General features: G+C 39.0%; 1 protein-coding gene across 3 annotated transcripts in view; it reads right to left on the bottom strand.

Moving 5' to 3' along the window:
• Window positions 1-18113, bottom strand: part of RPRD1A (regulation of nuclear pre-mRNA domain containing 1A) — a 48899-nt gene extending 30786 nt beyond the window's left edge. The window contains exons 1-7 of one of the 3 annotated variants that reach the window (XM_065052814.1): window positions 17762-18113; window positions 5980-6109; window positions 5171-5277; window positions 5000-5094; window positions 3919-4045; window positions 3645-3820; window positions 404-498 (exon numbers count right to left, since the gene is read on the bottom strand). In XM_065052814.1, coding sequence (XP_064908886.1) covers window positions 442-498; window positions 3645-3820; window positions 3919-4045; window positions 5000-5094; window positions 5171-5277; window positions 5980-6109; window positions 17762-17912 — 843 coding nt within the window. In that variant the 5' untranslated portion in view covers window positions 17913-18113 and the 3' untranslated portion in view covers window positions 404-441. Of the gene's footprint in view, window positions 1-403; window positions 499-3644; window positions 3821-3918; window positions 4046-4999; window positions 5095-5170; window positions 5278-5979; window positions 6110-17761 lie in introns of those variants that run through there. The other 2 variants (XM_065052815.1, XM_065052813.1) reach the window with 2 other exon arrangements.
• Between the last annotated feature and the right edge of the window lie 5036 nt (window positions 18114-23149).

Raw genomic sequence — 23149 nt, 5'->3', positions numbered from 1 at the left:
TAATAAAGAAAAAGTCCTTTATTGTACTTGTGAAGGACACATTCTACATTCACTACTGCTCATTTCTGATGTTCATGTAAACCCAAGAACTAGAGTGTAAGTTAAAAAGCAAAGTCTGAAAAGCCTTGTTTTCACAATTCTTTCCTTTTAGTAATGGCAGCTTCAATGCAAGTGACACCCAAACTTCTGCATTTGGAATTTTAAATGATTTAACTGAAAGGACTTGTGAGTTTAGGAACAACTATGTGAAAGTTTTAATCTTCAAGAAAAGGGAATGACACTGGATAAATACTTATCCATCTCAAGCATAAACTCAGTAATTTTTGTGAGAACACAGATGAAAATAGCAGAGGTTTGTAGAATCCCTCCTCTTCAGTTTTCAAAAACAACAGACAATACAAGATTTTGATTATTAAATTTATTTTTATCAGGATGTGTGTACTAACGGATGGTGACATCATTAGAAGAAAGGTCCATGTCCACCACCTGCAACAGAAGCTAGACAGATGTTAAAGAAAACAATTTAAGAGTTAAAGGTGACACTACTTACCCAGATCAGACTTATGAAAGTCACCTACTAAAGCAGTACAGTTAGCTTTGATGCAGACATGTTAGCTCATATTATTTATCTGTGGTCAAAATTTCCTGTCAAGATTTAATGCATACATTACCTTGATTCTGATGGGAATCAAGATCTTCTGTTTAGAAATAACTATTAGAGAAACTCTTATTAAAAAAAACAACAAACAAACAAACTACTCAGAGAAAGACTGGTTATTCAAAGTTACTTACCTATAAATTTTCTTCAGAAGATAAATGACCTGCAAATTTAGGTCTAAAGCTCCCACTTAAATAGAATTCTCTGGGAATTCAAATTCTAACACTGTTAAACCAGGTCAACAGTAGGTAATATTTCTAGATTCCACTAGGAACACAACTGCTTGTTTCTTACCATACCTGGGTGTTTGACAAAGCATTAAGGTAGGATGCCAGCAATATACTTAGAGATGAATGACAGCAATTCAGAAAGAAATGAAGGCTTGATATGTTATCACCCAGAGACCATGTCATACTAAAAAAAAATGTCAATAGCCGGAGGCCTAACAGAGAAAACAAACTTGTCTAGAACAAATTGATTTCATCAGAAATTAAACTTCAGCAGCAAAACCTAGAGAAAGACCATTCAGGAAATACATTCTCAAAGAATTAGGTGACAGGCCCTTTCCCCAGTGCTATTTAAAATGAGAAGCCAAGAAGCAAGGCTCAGTTCTGAGGTATGTTTTTTCCTAGGACTGTAAAAACAGAGTCCTTGCTTTCCTTGCTTCGGGGGGGGGCGGGAAAAAAGAGCATCTGGCTATAGCTCTTTGGTATTTACATCAGGAGATAGCCATTTCTTGAAAACAAACACACACAAACCACAACAAAAACAAACAAACAAAACAAAACAACAACAACAAAAAACCCAAACAAATAAACACCCCTTCCCCCGCCCCCCCCCAAACAGAGAAACTAAGTCAGGTGGCCCTACAGAAGGTATCATGAAGACATCCTGATCTTACATTTCAAAATTTCAGAATGTTTATCGGCCTGCACTTCCCAAACCAAAAGGGACTAATGGTAGTGAGTGCAAAGTCACTCCACTCAACATTAAGTTTAGAAGCTCGATTTTACGTTTCTTTTCTTTACAATCTCTTGGCTCATAGCTTGTTATTAAGTACCTTGGGTTGAAGGTACCTTGGTTCACAGTTCTTTATTAGTAACCTGCATTTATACCACACTGATGAGCCTAAAATGTTCTTACAGCATACCTCAACGTCCTAGGACTTCATCTGGTTAAGACACTACTATAGATACTTCAAACAGGCTCCTGCTTTCTAAAGAAAGACCTCTGAAATAAATCCAGAAACTGGAAGCATGCTGTATGAGAATGAGATTCTTTAACAGTTAAAATAATTCAGCCAAGAAACCCAGTTTTAAAGACCATGACAGCCTGGGAATAAGCAACTGCTTTCTCTTACAGCTATAAACTCTTTGATCTAGTAATACTGGGAAATTCAACTGGTTTGTGTTGGTTAAAAACAACCAAGAAGACTGTTTGCAGATGCACCCCACTTTTAATTTCATATTAACTGAGCTGTTTTGATTTTACAGTGGTATAAATCTGTATGAAGAACTAAGTCACTGACTTTCAAGCAACTCACTGTCCCAGTGGTCTACTATATCTAAACAAGGTCTAATTGCTGGTATTGATCTACAAAAGGAGTGTCACACTGGTACTGTGGCAACTTCTCCTTCAAACACATCCCCCACACACAGACAGAAAGCAGGGCAGTGACAAAAAGCTTAAGGCTTCATTAATCTTCCTGGTTCCAGTGTGCAGTTTGATCAGTTGCTACTGCAACCAGCACTACCATGTATACCATCTATCTTATGTAAAGTTGGTTGATATTCTTCCCACAGGATAAACAGAGTGAAGTTGATAGGAAGAAGCTTTTTTGATGTGAGGCATAGAGCAAAGGAAAGAAGTCAGGAAATGAGTAGCCTAGGAATGACACAACTGATCTGAACGATCACTTCGGATATATTGTGAACAGCAGTTTCCTGAAGAGACAACACAGAATCTGAACAAGTCATAAAAGTGTAAAGAAACGACAGAGTGAAGAAAGTGTTCTTGACAGGTCTATACGATGTGAAACCCAAAAAGCAATCAATTTGCACAACAGGCAAGGACTACAAGTGTGTGCTGCAGTTACAGGGCATCACAACTGTTCAGCTATATCACCTTGCAAAAGGATGCAGCTTCAGCTCTATTACTGTAATACACAAGTTTGAGCCGGAACCTATGTCTCAAAGCTGAGACCAGGGATTTGGGAAGCAATGGGCATGAAATTATGGACCTATTTAGGACACGTGCAATGTTCAACAGGAGGCCTGACAGTATTTGGGGGTAGGAAAACAGATGACTGCTAATAGTGATGAAAGGAATAACTTGGTCCTTTGTTCATAATGAGCTGTTCACTCTGCATCCTTTTATTAATGACTTCTCCTATACTAATGACGCTAATGCTACAAATGCTGCTAACCAGCTCTGTTGGAGGCTGTAAAACCTAAAACTACAGTGTACTGGGTTTAATGAATGCTTGAGTCAAGTTAAAAAGTTGTGCTGAAAGCAGTAATGAAATTCTTATCCCTTAAGTGGCTTCACAAGCCTACAACTAGCAGAAAGATTATTCTATTTACAAAAAGCCTATTATTAAACAATGTATGACACAACTAAGACTTATACCAATGAATGAAAAGAATAAGAAAAAATTTACTGTCCAAATTAAATTTGCACCATTCAGGATAAGACACTCTATCTGCACTACTAAAACTAACTCTGTACATATAATGATGATTGAATAAGCTGAAAAACAGAGAGATAAACACTGAAGTCATTACAATTGTAACACTACCTAATGTTGAGCTGGTTTAATAGATTTAGAACACTAGAACCAAAAGAAGTCTTGTTAATAATGTGCTGGAAGCAAAGACCTAACAGTGATTAAATATTTACCTTTGGAGAGAAAATTTGTTTAGACGAACTAAAAACATTTGCAAGAACAAGCTTTAGCGAAGAATGGACTAAATAAATCATTACGCACTTCCAGCTTATGTTCTTTCTCTGCAAGGAATTCTTTTTGACATCGGAGAAAGTCCGACAACATTCGAGTCAGCTGTTTTCTATCATCTATTTCAGCTGCCAACCTGCCATTGTAATCCGCCAGCAACATACATGCATCATCTACCATTTTGGAAAGTTGCTCTCCAGATTCCTTATCTAAAATGCAAGAAGAGAAAAACAGGTAAAGCATGATTTTGTTACATACTGTTAAGTTCTCAGAACAACATTTCAGTTACTGGATCCCCAGCCCTCACCTGTTATTCTGTCTAACAGGGACACATCTTGGACCTCTATAGGCAAAGAAGCTATTCTCTGATGAACTGCTGCATCCCCAGAGGCAGCGTTTTCTAGTTCTTGTAATGCTCTAATGAGATCTGTGGTCTGAAAAAAGCATGCGAGATTGAGAACTTGTTTAAATAAACAGATCCTAGTACAAAACAGTCTTTCACAATAAGCTCATGGTGTCAATTTCATGGTAATTTTAAAAGCATTTACCATACCATCATTAGAGCAACATTCTATCCCCTCTCAGACAGAAAACAAAACAAAATCTAGCCATTAATTCTCCAAATAACATTGCAGTGTTCCTAAAGGTTGCCTTCCTAAAATAGATTTTTCATTTAAATTCCTGGTATAGCACTACTTAGAACTTTTATTTTTGACAGGAGTGATTTTTTTACAGTACCTTTTATTTTACTACACACTTTTGAAATTACTTTTCTTGTTGTTTTGCTTCACTATTGCATCACACTACATCAATGTACTTTTTTTGGAAGTAGGGCTGATGCTCATAGAAGCACAAATGTCTGTTACAGAGAAACATACTAAATTGTGATTATTTGAGGACAGTCATTCCTTGCCATAACAAAAAGCCTTTTGAGATAGGGCAGAATCATAATAAAAAGCCCACAAGAATAAAAGCCATTACAGTGCAAGGTCAACAAGACCTCTTCCCAGTCAGTGTGACTGCAACATTGAGAACTATTTTATTGATAAACAAAAACCAATCTTATTCCAATATATGTGTTCCTCATTACCACCCTGGAAACTGAATGAGAACCTAAAACACTGTAGAAAATAATGCTGAAGTGGACAAAGCTAGATATATAGTTCACACATCGTGGGTTAGTGTCAAACTGACTGAAGTTACAGCATGCTCAACTTCCCAGCTCCACTTGTAACTTTAAGTACTGTGAAGAAATGTTGCAGCTGTAGTCACCCTTGCTCAGACACAGTACCTCATTAAAAAGAAAGAGACCATTCAAAAACAAGAGTTACTGAAAAACTTGATATCAAACCATATGAAAATATAGACTTTTACAAACATTCTATTACCTGTGGAGGGTCAGTGGGAGAACTTCGAGGTGAACAGTTATTTTCATCAACTTTTATCTGTTCATATGTGCGCTTTCTCACCTTTCTGTCTCCATCTAAACGAAAACAGAGGAGTCAGGGAAATAATATTTCAAACACGAGACCGAATCTTCACACATACATAATACTTACACAAAGCTTGCCTAAGTTGTTCTAATACATCATTTTCATAAACAGACCTTTCTTCCCAGATAGAAAGCACTCGGCCAAGGTGTTTCTTACAACTCTCATCAGACTCACTGTCACAAGAAAAAAAAAAAAAAAAGAAGCAAAAAATCAGCAGTAGGTAAAGGTACAGCAGTACCACGTGATTATTGATAGGGTATGCTAAGGTCCTTCTATGAAAGATAAAGTATCAGAAGTCAATCTCAGAAAATAATAACATCATGATTTAAAGAAAGCAAAGATCAGTTCAAGGTGTCTTAGCAAGCACATTAAAAAAAAAAAGGCCAAAGCCCAATTCCCTTATTCTGTTTGCTTGTTCAACCGATAAATCTGTAGGTCTGTAACCCTATTATGCAAACACTGCAAACAGGTTTGTGTTGCTTCAACAGCTGTGTACTATGTGAAAATAATTCTGTATCAAGGGTCTAGCATCCTAATGCAATGAGATGAATAGCTGCTGGGGAAAAACAAATAATGCAACACTACTAGTGAAACATATCAAATTGTTGTAGCATACAAACACAGACTGAAAGCAAGTCTTAATTCAAGACATAGCTAGCAGCTTTATAAGGCAAAAGGAACTGAATACAGATGAATTTATTGTGTAACTTCATCTAACAGCATTAAGACATTCAAGATAAAAAAAAAATTAACAAGATTTCAAGTATAGAAATAGCACTCAAGGACTAGCTGGGACAGAAGAGATGAACTGAGGACTTCTCTAAAGGCCCCTCAAATACAGTATGAAGAACACTACACTTAACAGTTTACTGTACCTTGAAACATGCTTAAAAGCCTCCACTATTACTGGAGCAAAGTCTTTCGTAAATTCTGGTCCTTTCCTTTTGCTGTTCTGTATGACATCATTGGCCAAGTACAGGAATGTCAGCTTTCTATTTGGTTTTGCTAATAAAAAGAGTGATAAACAAGAATAATTAGAAATTGTATTTCCTTCAACTAATACCTATTTATCCACATTTATACTAAAAACCCAAATCAAATGTGCTTTTCCTATTCTTATTACTACTTACAACGTTTCACTCTAATTTTGTATTTAAAAATGTGAAAAGACTCTGGTGACCCACTGGCTTTTTTCCTCTCTTTTGCTGTAACTCTTTGCTCAGACGCTGCCTCCTTCATAGTATGACACAAGTTCCCTCTAGCCCCATCGCCAAAAAATAAACATAAAAAACTATGATATTCCGAAGCGTTCTTCAGCCCCCAACTATCTTCAGATGTTTTTCTGAACTTGATGTGATCTGTCAGTCTGGCAGCCTTCATGGATTTCTTCCAGGTACTTCAGCCTGCATAAATTTTTTACACCCATGAAGTCCTCTGACATGGAGCTTCACAGACCCATCACAATGTGAAGAACCTCCTCCTTTTGGTTTGAATTTCTTATATAGCAACTCCTCATTCTTGTATTTCAGCAAACTGAACAGTCAATCCCTAGTCAATCTCTCATATCTCTGTGATACTCCCCTCTCTCATCTCCTAATCATTAAAATACTCATGTGCCTACAGCAGTAATATGAATAAAACATTTTCAAAAATCACCTTCAGACTGCTATGCTTTATCTCTTCTACCAGAATCATATGCACTTTACCTCATTCCCATTAACATGCAATAGATTACAAGCTTTCAATTTACAAGTTGCTTTTGAAAATCTATTCCTTGTTTTTTATGTGTTCCTACTCAGGTATTTTCATTTACCATCAAACTTCAACTATTCTTCATTAGTCTTCAGGTTTCTCAGAGCTACAACTCTTACTGTAACACTTCTAACCTTGTGTTAACACCAGAAAAACTTGCAATATGCATTACCACCACACAGATTCAGTATGTATGCTCTGGCTTTAAAAAGACATTTCCCTTGAAAGACAAGATGTAAGTTTTTTCTGCCCTCTCAAAGAAAGCAGCACCATACCAATCTAAGATTTCTTAAAACTTGTGCTTAGTTCCCAAAATGATTTGATTTTGTTAACTGCTGCTCCAATGCTCTCAAACATGTGGAACCACCACCCTCACATACAAAGAGAAAATGTTAATATGCTTCTATTCCAAGGAAATGTTTTTGATAAGAGACTTTGAACTATAGAAAGACTCCTCTGAAGGACTTCTTGGACTACTGAATTTTCCTCATCCTTTTGGACAAGTTAAAAGAGTTCTGGGTTAAGCGGGGAAAAAACAAAAAAAAAAAGAAACCCCACCTTCATTCAAAGTAAAAATGCACCTATCTCTTAGAATCAAGGCAAACTAAAAAGTAGCAAAAAAGAATTAGTTTTGAAGTGATGGACGCAAGGTGGATCTATTAAAAGCCTCCTCCAAACAGTCAAGTCATTACATGCAAACAGCAGAAAAGTCATCTATTTGGGTCAAAATCTGGCTAAACTAAAATGTAGATTTTTGTAGACTTATGCTACTTAATTTCTATATGAAAAACTGACAATATAGCAACACATCTCCCCCTGGTGTTTCTGGTAAATCATAGTTCTGACACATAGAAAGCTGTGAATTATTCAAAGAGAGAATCTTAGTAAATATGTCTTGTCTTATGGGTGCACCAAAATGAACTAGCATTTACCAAAGCTGACCCTGGCCACCCATTTCATAAGTGAAGCTAGAATTAGCACTTAAAATCTAATGAAGCAGACTGTTCCCCATACTACATCCCCTGAACTGTATGCAAGATAGGACCTTTTTCACCCATTTCACACACAAAGTCATGTTTTAATCCTCAGTAACATAATGAATTTGTGACAGACCTGAACTTCCTCGTTGCCAACAAGCAGCCAAATCAATTAAGCCAGTAAAGACAGGAAATGCATGCAATGCCACCAAGTCAGGTGATGTTGATTCTTAAGTCTAGACTTTATCTATTGACTATACTAAACAGATCAATATTCCCTATCTGGGAAAAGCATGCTAAAACACAGTCACATTCAAGCTTGTTTCCTCTAGTACTATCTTGCAACTTATCACTACAATTCAACAAAAACAAAGATGCATGTAACAAACAAAAATCCTCAAAACACTATTAAGCTACCTGTGGTGTTGGTTAAAAATTCAACTAATATTTTACCTTATGTTCACAAAGCACATTGTGAAGTAGAATTTAATTCCTCTTGCTGTAAAAATTATCTGCATAAGATTCCAAAGCTAAAAAGTATGCCTACTCTGAAAAAGTGTTCCCTTCCACTTCACAAATCTTCAGGAGAAGAAGAACCTTCAGCAGTAGTAGACCACTCTGTCTTACACACAAGACTAAAGTGAAACATACCTTTAGCAACTGAGGGTGACAACTCTGAGATGAAAAGCAAACAGTGTTTTATTACTACTATGACTAAATTGAAGTCTGAAATACAAAATTAAATTCTAGATCAGATAGATCTGTTTTAAAAAAAAATTATCTGTTTAAAGCAACTCTCTTCAGTGGCAGTGACACTAACTTTTTAGCCCTGTGATTTGATATCCATCAGAACACCAAAACGGATCAAAGAACAATTAGACTATTTAAACAAAAAAGGTGCCCTCAACACTTGGCAAGGCTACCAGCAAAAAGCACTCTTGTCGTCAGAAGAAAGTGAAAGAAAAAAGGTATGATCTTAGGTTAAAGAAGGATCTGAAAGGCACATACTGCCAGAGTATACTGTGTTAGAAGCAGCTAGCCCACAGCATCTCTGGTGCACTAACAGTACAGTCTGCAAACACAAAACAGCTAAAAAAGCATCTATGTAGGACCAAGACATCTTTTCAGAAGCTCTGTGTAGTGTTCACATAACCCTTCTGGTGGTTTCAGTTAGATTTAACATTTACCTTCCAAAGCAGCTGCCTGAAGTGCTGGATTCTGAAATATTTTAACAGTTCAATGGTGGTGTCTGATATAAAAGCCATATTAAACAGATTACTCTTCAAGCATTCACAATGACACTAACTGGGATTGGCACCTTGCTATTGAAACTAAGTCACAAAAATGTATCTGACACATACAAATGCCAATGAATACTGTGCAAGTACTCATATTTCACCTGCAACTAGCATAATCAGACATCTATGGCAGAGAGACTTAGCATCCTCACTATCAAGCCTTAGTTTTTGGCAATCTTCTTAGGAACACATACTCAATAGCCTGGCCTGTGTATTTTTCATTCTCTACCAGCCCAATATAGATGCCCTGCCATTGTATATTTGAGTTCATAATGCTTAGAGAACTATGACACCGAAGAACCACCACTTTTGTACAAGAAACTCTAGTGTTTTACCCTGGAAGGCAGTAAGGGTGGGGTTTTTTTCCACTGAGGTTAACTTTGGCAATCAAAGCCAGAATAATCACCCATATTTGTCTCCTCCAGGTTTACCTCCTGGTATTGGAAATTGAGCTCCCATGAAGACTGCTAGAAACATACCCATTAGTTTCATGCTGTTCCTACACCTGTTCCTCAGAGCTGAGAGATATTTTTAATCTTAGATATATAGGAAGAAACTACAGAGAAAGAGAGGCATAAGGGATTTCAATCACATCCCACTTCAAGTATATAAACTGTTGACCCATCTGAACATGTCACATCAGGTTTTAACCTCCCACATGCTAGACCTTGAATGAAAATATCATTTAACAAGAGGTTTTGAGAAAAAGACCATCAGTAGGTTAAAATCCAACAACAGTTACAGAACTTCCCCCAGAACCCCTGGGACACTACCTGTGTTACAGCATGCTTCATATCTTTGCATGAGAAGTTACGTGACATGTTTGTAGACATCTGACAACCTTCAATCTGTTTATTACAAGACCAAATCCTTTTTTTATTATTATTTATTTTTTTAAGCATCTTTGTAAGATGTCTGAAAGTATATCTGTAGAAAGTCACTTGAGAGGCTATCACCAAAAAGGACAATTCAAAGATAATATAATCCATAAAAGGTATGTTGTACAATGAGCACTTTATCTTAAAATTAGTTTAACTTTTTGAAAACAGAAGGTTAATGAAGTGCTCAACATTGCACAGTCACCCGATTCTCCTGGTGAATTTTACCAAGGTTTGAAAATGGATGTGTTTCCTTTTCAAAGAGGGGAATGAGATTGCCCACAGAAGTGTGTTCAACATTTGAGGGTCTAAGTACCTTGACTTTGAGTGTGGAAGCTAGCAGACAAAGGGAATAGAACACAAAGCTACTGCTGGGAAAGAGGCCATCAGCATCAAATTACCATGGGGATGTGAGAAACTTGGTCACAAACCAAGGAAACCATTCCAACATTATTACTCTGCAAAAGCTTCCCACTGCACTTAGTGTATGCTGTATTACTTGAACACATGAAACAAACAAATTCCTTTCATTGCCTGGCCGCTACAACACCAAGATGGACAGGAATCAATAGCAACAACAGTTCTAAGATAAGAAATTACTGAATTACTCAGAACAAGAATGACGAAATACAATCATGTACAGGTGTAATACCAGGATACAAGAGGCACAGCAATAAATGAATACAGATTTGTGCACACTACATTCTTTCAAGATTAATATTAGAGAGTCAACTAGTCAGGTTGGATTACACAATTCAGATGTGACTATTTTAAGTTAAAGATTCTTACATTGCTAGTCTGTTGCTCAGGACTGTAGGCCATTTTGTAAATAATATATATAGCAAATACATTTCTCTAACTTACCTCAACAACTTGTGTTCACCTGAAATTCTGTCTGCTGTTGGTTGATCTACAAATCCTTTTGCATAGATGAGAAGACTCATGTGGATGAGCACAAAGCTAACCAACAAGCACCCCAATCTTAAGTATCTAACTGGCCTCAAGAACATCTAACCAGTGAAATCAGGAAGCCATAGTTTTATTTCTTTCAAGAAAATAATACCTATTTATTCTCATGTGTTTTACATAGGCCAGTGACACTATACTACCATTAAGTAAAATAAGCTTGCAACCATCAGTAGCAAAAGATTCCTTCTCTTGACAGAAGAACTACACTACATACTACAGAAAATACTTGCTTTCAATGAGGAACTTGTTTCCCAAAATTTACTTCACATCTGCAGGGCAACATATTTCTACTACTTTTGGCTGTGGTTCTGCTCCAAAGCAGTAGACTGAATATCAGAGCCATTCCAATGTAGTACAACTTTCAACTCTGGGTTCAATATTGCTAGGCCTTCTAAATTCACTTACTGAAATCCTCCGCCTTCCAATTGTCAGCAGCACTGAGAATCTGCCACAACAGTCACTAGCTTCAGAAAAATGTATTGCCTCAAAGCCAACAGCTATGAGTGAGGACCTAGACAGTAGTATATGTCCCAGCAGCAGCAGTTGTAAACAAAGAGCCATAAATAAGCAAAAATAGTTGCTGTTTATACCACTGAATGACTTCAACACCACAAAACCAAAAAGTTCAAGCATAAGGTATTAGCACAGCAGGTAAACAAGCAGAATCAAGTGCTAAAAATATGTCTCTCTGCAGCATTCCTGATGTACTTACACTACTGTGTGTCTGTGTCTTATAGAAAATATACAATGGCTCTGCTAACCTGGACCAGCTTTGCGGTGAAGACAATGACCAGTGTGACCCAGGGTGGGGTGACAGATGACAGCCAAAACAAGAGGTCAAGTGATCAAGGCGCAGGTCAGGGGGAAGGAGGGTGTTCAGCATCGGTTTCTGAGACTGACTAATCTATGAGATACCACATCCAGCTCTGAGGAAACAGATACCTGAATGTGAAATTAGGTTAAAGATACGACAGGACAAGTATCAAAATATCACTAAAATGTAAATATTGAACAAGTGACTGAGCTGGACCGGAAAACCATACATAAAATGAGCTGACAGGGAAAAAAAGATATTACAGACAACTAACTAGAGCTTGAAATTAAAGGTCCCGTATTACCAAACTCAAGCATTTAGCAGTTTTATTTTTTCCCCTTTTAAACAGAACACATTTTAACCCAGTATAGCAAATATCACATGAAGCCTACTGAACAAGTGCTTACTATTAATCCTTGAAGGCTGACGCTTTGAATTACAAAATTGAATTTTTTCACTTCAGAACAAAACACACAAACAACAAATCCCTACAGCTGCAGAGAATCCTGAAATCAGGGACCAAGAGATGTATGCAAGAGAGCATACCTGATCTTCAAATTACAAAAAAAATAAGTCTCAATACCCTCCACCTCTGAAGAACCTCTTCAAGGGGATTCCTAAAGGTTTTTCCAGCAGCCACTCAGTGTCTGCAGGTTTACACAACAAAGCTGTGTGTGTAATGCCACTACTTAATTTAACAGCCGCCCCCCTCCCCCCCCCCTTTAAGTCAGTCCCTTTATGAATACACAAAATGATGTAGTTTTAACAGGCCTACCAGTTGCATTCTGGGAATGGCTGATGTATTCGTATTACAATTAATTAATTAGTACTACTTAGCTAGTTAAATACTGAGTAAGCTTATGACCTGGGGCTGTTCAGCCTGGAGAAAAGGAGGCTGAGGGGAGACCTTATTCCTATCTACAACTACCTGAAAATAGGTTGTAGCAGCGAGGGTGTTGGTCTCTTCTCCCACGTAGCAAGTGATAAGACAAGAGGAAATGGCCTCAAGTTGTGACAGGAGAGGTTTATATTGGATATTAGGAAAAAAAATCTTCACATAAAGCATAGTCAGGTATTGGAACAGGCTGCCCAGGAAGTGGTGGAGTCATCATCCCTGGAGTTGTTTAAAAGGCATTTATATGAGGTTCTTAGGGACATGGTTTAGTGCTAGAGTTAGATTATGGTTGGACTCAATGATCCTGAGGGTCTCTTCCAACTGAAATGATTCTATGTTTCTATGACTACTAAGCAATTAACTGTTTAACTTTGAGTGTTACATTTCATACAACTGAAGTAGAATAATTTTCTCAGTGCATTCTCTTCAAGCCTTTACAAAATTCTCTCTAATCCCCCAAAAGGTCTCTGTAAAATCACTAGGTTGTGTGACAACATTATCACAAAAGTTAATCCACACAAATTCCTTTGAATAAATCACAAAGCTGTGATACCACAAGTACCAAAGAAAACATGGTACTTAATACCCTTGTCTAGAATAAAAATCTAAACTGCATGAGATTCTCACGTTAGTAAGATATTTACTACAAATGAAATAGTGAAAGAGTAGCCCTCCCCCCCCCATTATTTATTCCATAAATAAACTATGAAATTCTAAAAAATCCAGACTCCTGATCAGTGTCAGGCCAGCACTAACAGAGGCTGCAGCCTAAAGAGGTGAACCTAGCCTCACAGTCTCCTTTTGTGCCAACATCAGCTTTCCATCAGGGAACCCACTTATTTCAAAATTAATTATCCATTTTTCTGGATTTTCATTAGCAGCACATCACAAGATACTGTCAGCAAGAAAAAGAGATCAGAAATATGTAGAGGCATATTTAACCAACAGCAGAGCATAAAATGAGTTGTTCTGTTGTCATTGTAGACCTCTGCTTATCTGTCAAAACAGGAGAAATCTTTGTTACTTCATTACAGTTGTTATTTAAGTTAAGGCATTCTATTAATCTTTTCTCACCATTTTACTCATCAACGAGCAAAAGATCAATGAAACAGAGAATCTATTCTCTGCTAAACATAGCAATAGATAGTGAGAAAAACCCTACATACGCCAAAATGTGGAGTACCTGGAGTGACATCTGAGCAGTTTTGCACAGATGCAGAATAAGTAATACTTAATACCCCAGGCAGAGCACCAGCTCTGCCACAGCCTCACCTTAGTAGTACAGTTCATCCATACATTTTTCATTAGCACGTTATATGAGGTCAGTCATTTAACAGCATGTCTCTACCCTGTATCTATTGAAGCATAAAATACACAACTCCTTATCATAATTTCATCAAACCGCTGGTTGTTTTGCTTTAATATTTGCGACAGTTACCAGGAGTGTCTGGACAATGCAGAGTTACCAGTACCCTGTTTCCTCCAAAATAAGACAGGGTCTTACATAAATTATTGTACATGTAAAAAAGGCATCTTTTGGAGCAAAAATTAAAGTTGACTTTTTAAACTAACTATAACTAGTGCTTATTTTTGGAGTAGGGCTTATGTTTCGAGCATCCTCAAAAATACTGAAAAAACATGCTAGGGCTTATTTTCAGGGGAACAGGGTACTTTCACAATACAGTCAATTACAGAATACATTATACTAGCTCGCCTCTAATTTCTGATTATTTCTAAGAATGACCCCATGAATTCTATATGCCTGTATTTTAAGAACTACATATTAAGGTTATGGCAGTATTATGGAAAAAATCATATATGCATACTCCTTCAGTAACCAGAGCCACATCAACTGTCTTGACACAACTTGAGCAACACTGGAGTTCAGCAAGACAAATCGAAATTTATGTCACTGCTCCAAGTTATAACAAAGATGCGCAAGCTTTGCCTGTGCTCCAAGTTTACATCTAAGTGCAAGAATTCACCAAGAGAATCAATGAAAGTCTGTTGTACTGTAGAAAGCCTGTAGAGGAAGGTGTATGGAACCAATGATCTGCAGAGATGCCCTAATAAGGGACCTGAACACCACCAATGAATCCAAGCAAACAGAAAGGGACTAAGATACTATGTTGCTCAAGTTCTATGCACATTTGAAAAGTTGCCTCTTCGCTTCTACTCCAACAGGATATAAAGGCAATGACTGTTTTAAAAACAAAATAATTAGAACCAAATATTCAGGAACAAAAGAGCTGAGATCCTAGCACTTGTTTTCATTAATAACTAAAGACATCTTCAGAAAGGTTCATGCAAGCTGATCTGACGCAAGGGATCTTTAACCAAAACTGAAAGCATCCAGGAAAAAAATGTAGTATCACATTGTGTAACAAGCTGAGTTGAACACAATACAGTGTTCTACAAGCCCGAAAGGGAGTAGGCTGGAAGGAAGGCCTGCAGATGGGAGTGACAATAAGAAAGGGATACAATGAAAAGAAAATTTAGAAAGGCAAGGTTCCATTTTCAGGTCCAGTACACTACTGACCAGCAATAGTAGCAGACAACGCCAATATTTTTATGCCCATATTTCCCAAATAAAGATCATTTTCCTCTCAGGTAGGAGGGAAATAATGTTTCTACAGCTTGGATGGTAGGGAGGTCAGGAGCCTTAAACTTGCTCTATTTACGGCCACATTGCCAGCATTCTGCTTTGTGACATTTTATGCAAGTCACTTCACCAGAGCATACTGGTTTTCCTCCTCATCTTCCACATGGTGTCTGCTTAGACCACTAAATCCACCCTTTGGGGATTACAGACCATCTTACAATTCTCTGCTGCAACTAGCAAAAAGTTAGTATTGGGCAAATAACATGCATGAAGCTCAGGTATTATTATCAGAAAATTAAAATATATCCCATGTATCTTAACTATGCCAGCTTTGAATGAAGTAGCAGAGGAACATAAGAAAGAAGAAACATTTCACATAAGGCCTAAAAGCCCAGAAGAAAATGTGCAGGACCCGGAAAGCAACTAACCTGCTCCTACTGAAGACAGACTATCGCATGCTTCCACAGATCCTTGAAGGCTGGCTTCCAAAAAGAGGTCACCAGAAAAATCTTACTTTGAAGCAGCAAAAGCTGGACAAATACTTCAACAAATTGAATATCAAACCAATTATAGCAGCTATGCTTTACCTGAAGCTCCTGAGCTACATCCTCAAAACAGGCTTAAAAGTGTAAGCCAGACACTGAAAGCTGAGAAAAATCATGGGTTCTTAAGACCACTGTCCTTGCCCTTCTCAATGCCACGTACAAACACGCAGTCCATGTTTCAAATATTTCACTTCTCCAGTTAGTCAAACAGCTCTACAGGAAAATTAGGCTAATACTAAATACTAATTATATATAATTACTCTAATTATGCTAATACTATAATACTAATATTATAGATTATTATGAACTGGTATTGTGCATGTTAATTAAGATGACCACCTAAACTCTGGCTGTGTGACAATTAGTTTAAGATACCTTTCTGATATCATTCAGAACACCAAATATTCAAATTGTTTAGAAGGCCCAGAAACATGAAATGTTTCAGATTCAGATCTGAGATCCTTTCATTTGTTCTCAGAACAAAAAAGCTTCCAACAAATATATATTGAAAATATCCTTACTTGTAAGGATACTTGTAATTACTTGTAATATGTGACTAAATACATTTTTCTTTATGTAATAAAGAATTTGCATCACATTTGGAAGATCAAACAATAACATTTCACACAAAAAGCATAAACAAAAACACAGTGGCCATGTGAAAACCTACAGCAGGAACATTTTTCCATAGTACAGTGCAAAGTTTAGCATTACTTCATACTCAAGATTTTTATTTTAAGGGTGGTTGAATCCATTTGCTATGAAGTTATGCCCCCTAACCAAGATGTAGTTGTGATCCAGCCATGCACTCTTTCCTCTCAATTGCACAAAACTAAGGGAGTAGTTTCTATTCCACAAGTCCTGTAATAGCTTAGTGTTATTGTTCCTCTCCACTTGAAAATCTACTCTTCTACTTTTTCTATTAAAGAGGCACATATTAATGCAGATCCAAAGGAAGCTAGTGGAAGACAGTAACATTTCCTACAGCAAGGTAGAGATCTAGCAAGTGATTTTTCTTTTTCTTAAATGAGTCAGATTAAGTTATTTTCCAGTCAGGTCAAATAAGCCTTCATAAGCTATTTCTGTCTTTCAGTCACCTGAACTACTATTACAAGGAAAGCCACATAAGAATCTAAGCCTGCATGCTCAACATCAAATAGTTGGCACAGTTAGAAATTCATAATCTTTATTACGCTAACATCGGTATTAGCCATCTGGGAAAACCAGGAAGTAAAAAAAAAAACGCTTTGAACACATTAAATAGCTTTTTTTCCCCCGAGAATTTCCATCCTTACTTGCCTTACAAGAATTGTTGCTGGCATAAATGGACAAAGCCACCATCTCAGGAAACTCAAACAATATTACATCTAGCTATAGTTATAGATGATGAAAGGCAGTGCCTAAAAAGGGTCATCTTGGAAGAGCCATAACTATCACTATTAAAAAAATTTAAAGAAAAAAAAATTTTAAAGTCCTAAACCCCTTACTTGACATCTTCCTTCCCTTCTCCCACGTTCCTGTCTCCTTCCACAAAGAAAGGGAGTAAAACATGAGAAGCAGCCTCCTGAGATGCATCTCACTGAGGGAGACAAGGAGAATGGGGGAGGGAGAGGAGCCAGGGGAGTTAAAAAAAAAAGCAGCATCACCCAGCCCACAGTCATCTCGAAATACAGACCCCGAGTTTAACAGTTGTCCCAGCAGCTCCGCTCTCCCCAGGCGCTGGGGTGGGCCGCCCCCCCTGCCCCGCACTCCTTCCCCGGCCCGACAGGCCGAGCAGCGCTGCCATCCTCCCCGCAGGAGCCGCACACCCCAGAGCGGCGGCCTGCTCCTTCTCCTGCGGCCGCGCAGGCCGCTGCCCCCGAGGAAGGCCCCACCGGGCACCCGAGGGCGGGAAAAGGCCTGGCGGAGGCGGCCACGCCAGCCTCACCTTTCCGCAGCTCCCGCTCCCACACGCTGACGATGAGCGCCGAATGCTTGCGGTGGTGGATGAGCCACAGGCTCAGGGTCTGCACGCTTTGCTGCGAGTTGCTCAACTCCGACAGCTTCCGCTCCAGCGCCGCCTCTGAGAACGCCGACATCGCCGGGCCACGCTCGGCTCAGCGCCGCCACCCCCACCGGCCCGGCCGCACTCCGTCCCCGCCTCTCCGCCCCAGCGGGGGAGGAGCCGGGCGAACCCCGTCCGTTCCCGCCTCGCCGGCAGCCCGGCGCGAACAAAATGGCGACGGCCGAGCCCCCCGGAGAGCCGCCCAGGCCGCCCCGCTTCTCCTCCGGTCCTCACTTCCGGCACACGCCCACAACGAGGCGGGGCGGGAGGCGGGTCCTGAAGCTCTCCCGGCAGCCCTCGCGCGGCCCCGGGGCGGGAGCGTGCGAGCGGGAGCGTGCGAGCGGGAGCGTGCGAGCGGGAGCGTGCGAGCGGGAGCGTGCGAGCGGGAGCGTGCGAGCGGGAGCGTGCGAGCGGGACTGACTCACACAGAATCACAGAATGTCAGGGATTGGAAGGGTCCTCGAAAGATCATCCAGTCCAATCCCCCTGCTGGAGCAGGAACACCTAGATGAGGTTACACAGGAAGGTGTCCAGCCGGGTTTTGAATGTCTCCAGAGAAGGAGACTCCACAACCTCCCTGGGCAGCCTGTTCCAGTGCTCTGTCACCCTCACTGAGAAGTTTCTTCTCATATTTAAGTGGAACCTCCTGTGTTCCAGTTCGAATCCATTGCCTCTTGTCCTATCATTGGTTGTCACCAAGAAGAGCCTGACTCCATCCTCATAATGCTCACCCTTTACATATTTGTAAATGTTAATAAGGTCACCCCTCAGTCTCCTCCAAACTAAAGAGCCCCAGCTCCCTCAGCCTTTCCTCATAAGGGAGATGCTCCACTCCCTTAATCATCTTTGTTGCCCTGCGCTGGACTCTCTCCAGCAGTTCCCTGTCCTGCTTGAACTGAGGGGCCCAGAACTGGACACAATATTCCAGATGTGGTCTCACTCCTTACCTACATTGGGATATATTTGTTCTGTTTTTGAATGCATTGCTGAAGCAGGTCTATACATTTTTGTGGGAAGGCAGAGAAGCCCACCAAGAGACCCTGCTGGGATTTTAAACTGTATAAACAGAGTGGGAAAAAAAGATATTACTATATCAGAGTGTAATTGATTTCCTATAAAATATTTTGTTTACACCAGCAGAAGTAATTCTGATCATGTCATTAAAGCTCACTGGCATGTTATTTTCAGTCCTGAACACAGAAGAAATGTGATCGCATCTTGGATAATAATCACCAGTTCTTGGGGGGCCTGTAGGATGTGGCGAGTGGCATCAGAGCTAGGGGCTGTTACTACAAAAGGCCGGATACGCCAACATTTTGCCCAGGGAAATAACATAAAAAGACACAAATAGGGCCCCACAGCAACCCAGGCCTACTGGTTTCTTTCACCTAGCAGGCTGAGGAACTTACGGGGTGCATGGTATTTCATATTTTCAGAGGGATGCACACTCCACAAATGTGTCTGGCCTCATTTTTAAAAGCTGTCTGTTCTTTTTTCTTAGAAAAAAAGTTCAGGTATTGACAGTATTGTGACAGAATTCCACTGTTCAATGACAAGATTATGTGCAAAAGTGTTTCCTCCTGGTTGCTTCAAACCTGTTCCCTGAAAGCTTTATTGAATCCTTGCTACTTTTGCTTTTTTGGAGATAGTGGATAAAAACAGTTCTCTGCTCACCTTTGTGTTCTTTCATAGATTTGGTATCCTATCATCTTGAGTCATTTTCCAAGCTGAAGGATCCAAGTCAGTTTTCCTTACATGGAAGATGCTCCATGCTGCTGGACATGAGTAGCATTTCTACTCTAAATGTGAACATTACTAGCCTTCCTGTTCTGTTACTAAACACCTGATATAACTTCTTACTTTAAACATTACCAGCTAACTGTCATTTTCAGAGAACTATCCACCTTAACTCCTGCAGATCTATCCTGAATCATGTTTCTGTAGCTAATAATTATGACTATAGTTAATGTCATTTTTGGTAGTATTTTTTTGTTATTTCTATAAAATTATGTGTGTAAATATGCACATATCGTACTCTTGGGACATCCTGGCAATGGTTAAATATCCGCCCTCGAGAAGGAGTATTCCTATAACCTTTCACACACCCAGTTTGTCCTCACCAAAGAGTAGAAAGCTAGTTAGGAAATAAAATCTGTAGAGTATTTTTAAAATCTTACAAAATTGTTACCGTATTTCATGTCTGATACTCAGAACAGATGTCTCAGAAGATTGTTTTCAGGCAATGTCCTAATACCGTTTCTTAGTAAAATCTTCCCTTTAAGCATAAAACACTGGTGAGGGCAAGGCAGGAGTTTTAAGAGGTTTTAATGTGAACCATATTTACAAAATAATCTGTAGCATGAATTATTTTTCTGGAACTAGAAGGGATTTTACAAAAATGCTTTTGACAGAGAAGTTTAAGTGAAAAGCTGCACAGATCCCTACAGAGTCTCTTTTTCTATGACTTGGCTGCATTTTGATCGTCATGAGTGAAAGAACCTGTAATAAATTGCTATTTTTGCTTTGTACAGCAGAGGACACTCTCACATTAAGTAGAACTGGCCAGTGAAGTAAAATTAAGGCAGAGCTAACATGGATGCAAGCATTAGAAAAATGAGATGTGGATGGTAATCTAATAACTAACATTCAAATGCCGTTTTCTGGAGGCATATATTTGGATATTAGCAGGAGAAACTCGTGAGCAACTATGGAAAAATAAACACTTCATTCATACAAGACTAGATTAAAAAGTATCTAGCAACAAGCAGTGAAATTTAGATGTTAACGCCAAAAAAAGGTGAGGAAAAAGAACAAGAAATTGGTACAGAATTTTAATAATGATTGTGGAAATGTTTATTACTGCTTCCTCTGCATCTTTCATCCCAGATTATCATAACACTTTTCAAACAAGAATAAATCCTCTGAGATGATAGATATTTGTTCTGTAAATAACTATATTTAAATACCGAATGATTTATTGTCTGTGTATAATATAATATACAGCAAAACTGAGATTTTACTTTCCCCATAAATCTCTATAGCACATTTTAGATTTGTGATCGTAAAAGTTTACATCAGTATTCTAATTTTAAAATCTATGTTTGTCCAGCCAGTGAATGGAAATTTACTATGAGACTTACTCAAAGTGAAGTGAGTGTCAGACAAGAAGAACTCAATGGAGGGTTCGTTTGCTGCAGAGATCTGAAAATCTTAGCTTTCATTCAGAAACAATTCATGCATTATTCACCTGCCTTTAAAAAAAATCACCCATGTCCACAGGGGTGGAATTGCCAACAGAGGGCAAGCTTTGTTCCACCCATTCCTGCGTTCAAACCATAATAACATATTTCCTCTGATTTCCTAAGAACAAAATTCTGGTCTGCTCCTCCCTGCCTGACCACCATGGGTCAGTCATTGTCTATTGTGTTCTGCTTCTGGAGGAAGGAGCCCCATGCAAGTGTAAGACAATGACTGTGAATAAATCACTTGGTTGGTGTTTTTGTAGAACACAGAATCGCAAAATCATTTCGGTTGGAAGAGACCCTCAGGATCATAGAGTTCAACCATAACGTAACTCTGATACTAAACCGTGTCCCTAAGAACCTCATCTAAATGCCTTTTAAATACCTCCAGGGATGGTGAATCCACCGCTTCTCTGGGCAGCCTGTTCCAGTGAACTGGGAAGCTCTAGGTAGCTCAAAGGTGTAATTACATTTCAGGCTTCCATCACCAAGTTTTAACAGCATCCGTACACTTCATGTGCTGCTGCAGATTTTTTTTTTCTCTTTTTGCCTTACCCAAGGACATACACATAAAATCTTTTGGAAGAGGGGAATTTAACCCTTGTAACACTTGGGATTTTGAAGTTCTGTTACCTTGAGGGAATCCTAGGAGTTGTTTAAGCACTAGAAGGGCTGATCTGTGTCTTAAATAGCAATGGTTATGGTGCTTTGTGGGAAAGGTAAAAAAAATAAATAATAATCAGGGCACAACTCCCCACCCCCCATCCCAATATGCAAGCATTTCTACTCTCTGGTCTTAAATCAAAGAGAAGACTTGCTTCTGCTGAGTGGCTGAGGCACGCAACATCTTGACTCTACTACAGAGCTCTCTCAAAAGCAGCTATTCGAAGCCACAGACCTGTATGTGTGTTCTTTCTCTACCTGAACCACTCCAGCTTATCATCAGATCACTGAGCCCTGTTTCTGGGACTGTCCTTCAGCAAATCTAGCTGGGCTTACCTCCTGCTGCTCTTGGAGGTGCCATCAAAATGAAACCACCACAAGATAGGAGCATGGAATGGGAGTTTAGGGACATGGTTTAATGACAATGTTGGGTTAACAGTTGGGCTTGATGATCTTGATGGTCTCTTCCAACCAAAATGTTTCTGTGATCTTTTTTATCACTAAGCATTTAAAAGATAACAAAAGATAACAGGTTTAGATATTTTCTCTGAAACTGGCAAGAAAAGACAAAATTTTAAATGAGATCAGCATCAAGATGGATAAGGCAGATTATCTATACCAAGTCTCTATTTCTCATATTTCAGATGGGGCCAAAGGAATGGCAAAGGTGCCAGTTTGTGCTGGTTAGAAGAGCACTCAGAGAGGCAAAATGGGCAAAGCCGTAGTGAAACTGGTCATTGTATGTACCCCAGTCATCGTGTAGTTCAGTGTGAACTGGCCACTATTGCTCTACAGAACATCACTCTACCAAGAGGTCTAGACTATGTTAAAAACATCCAACACATGACTACTTTGCTCTTCACCAAGCCTATGTATCTAATTGCATAGTTTGATAATGTGAACATGTCTTAGTTTCAGAGTCAATTTTAACTTTGCATGTTTCCTCCAGGGCACTCCAGTCTGGTACTCCCCCCAAACAGCTGTCACCTTTAGAAGTAATTTTCTCTTGAAGGCCATAGATGTAACTGGATGATTTATTTATCCTTTGTAAAATCCTGTGCTTCAGTGGAATTATTTAGGTACCCTTCTTTTACACTGCCACATAGAGCAGTAAAACAGCACAGAAGTAAAATCATGCTAATGCTAAAGTTAAGGATTGACCATTAATATTATAGATTATTATGAACTGGTATTGTGCATGTTAATTAAGACAAACAACCAAAAGTCTGTGTGCCAATTAGTTTAAGATACCTTTCTGATATCATTCAGAACACCAAACATTCAAGTTGTTTAGAAGGCCCAGGAACATGAAATGTTTCACATGCAGATCAGAGATCCTTTCATTTGTTCTCCGAACAAGAAAGCA

Source organism: Columba livia, chromosome 2, assembly GCF_036013475.1.
Source record: "Columba livia isolate bColLiv1 breed racing homer chromosome 2, bColLiv1.pat.W.v2, whole genome shotgun sequence".
In the NCBI taxonomy this organism is placed as follows: Eukaryota; Metazoa; Chordata; class Aves; order Columbiformes; family Columbidae; genus Columba; species Columba livia.
Note: the sequence above shows the minus strand (reverse complement) of the source record. Positions and strands in the feature narration are given on the sequence as shown.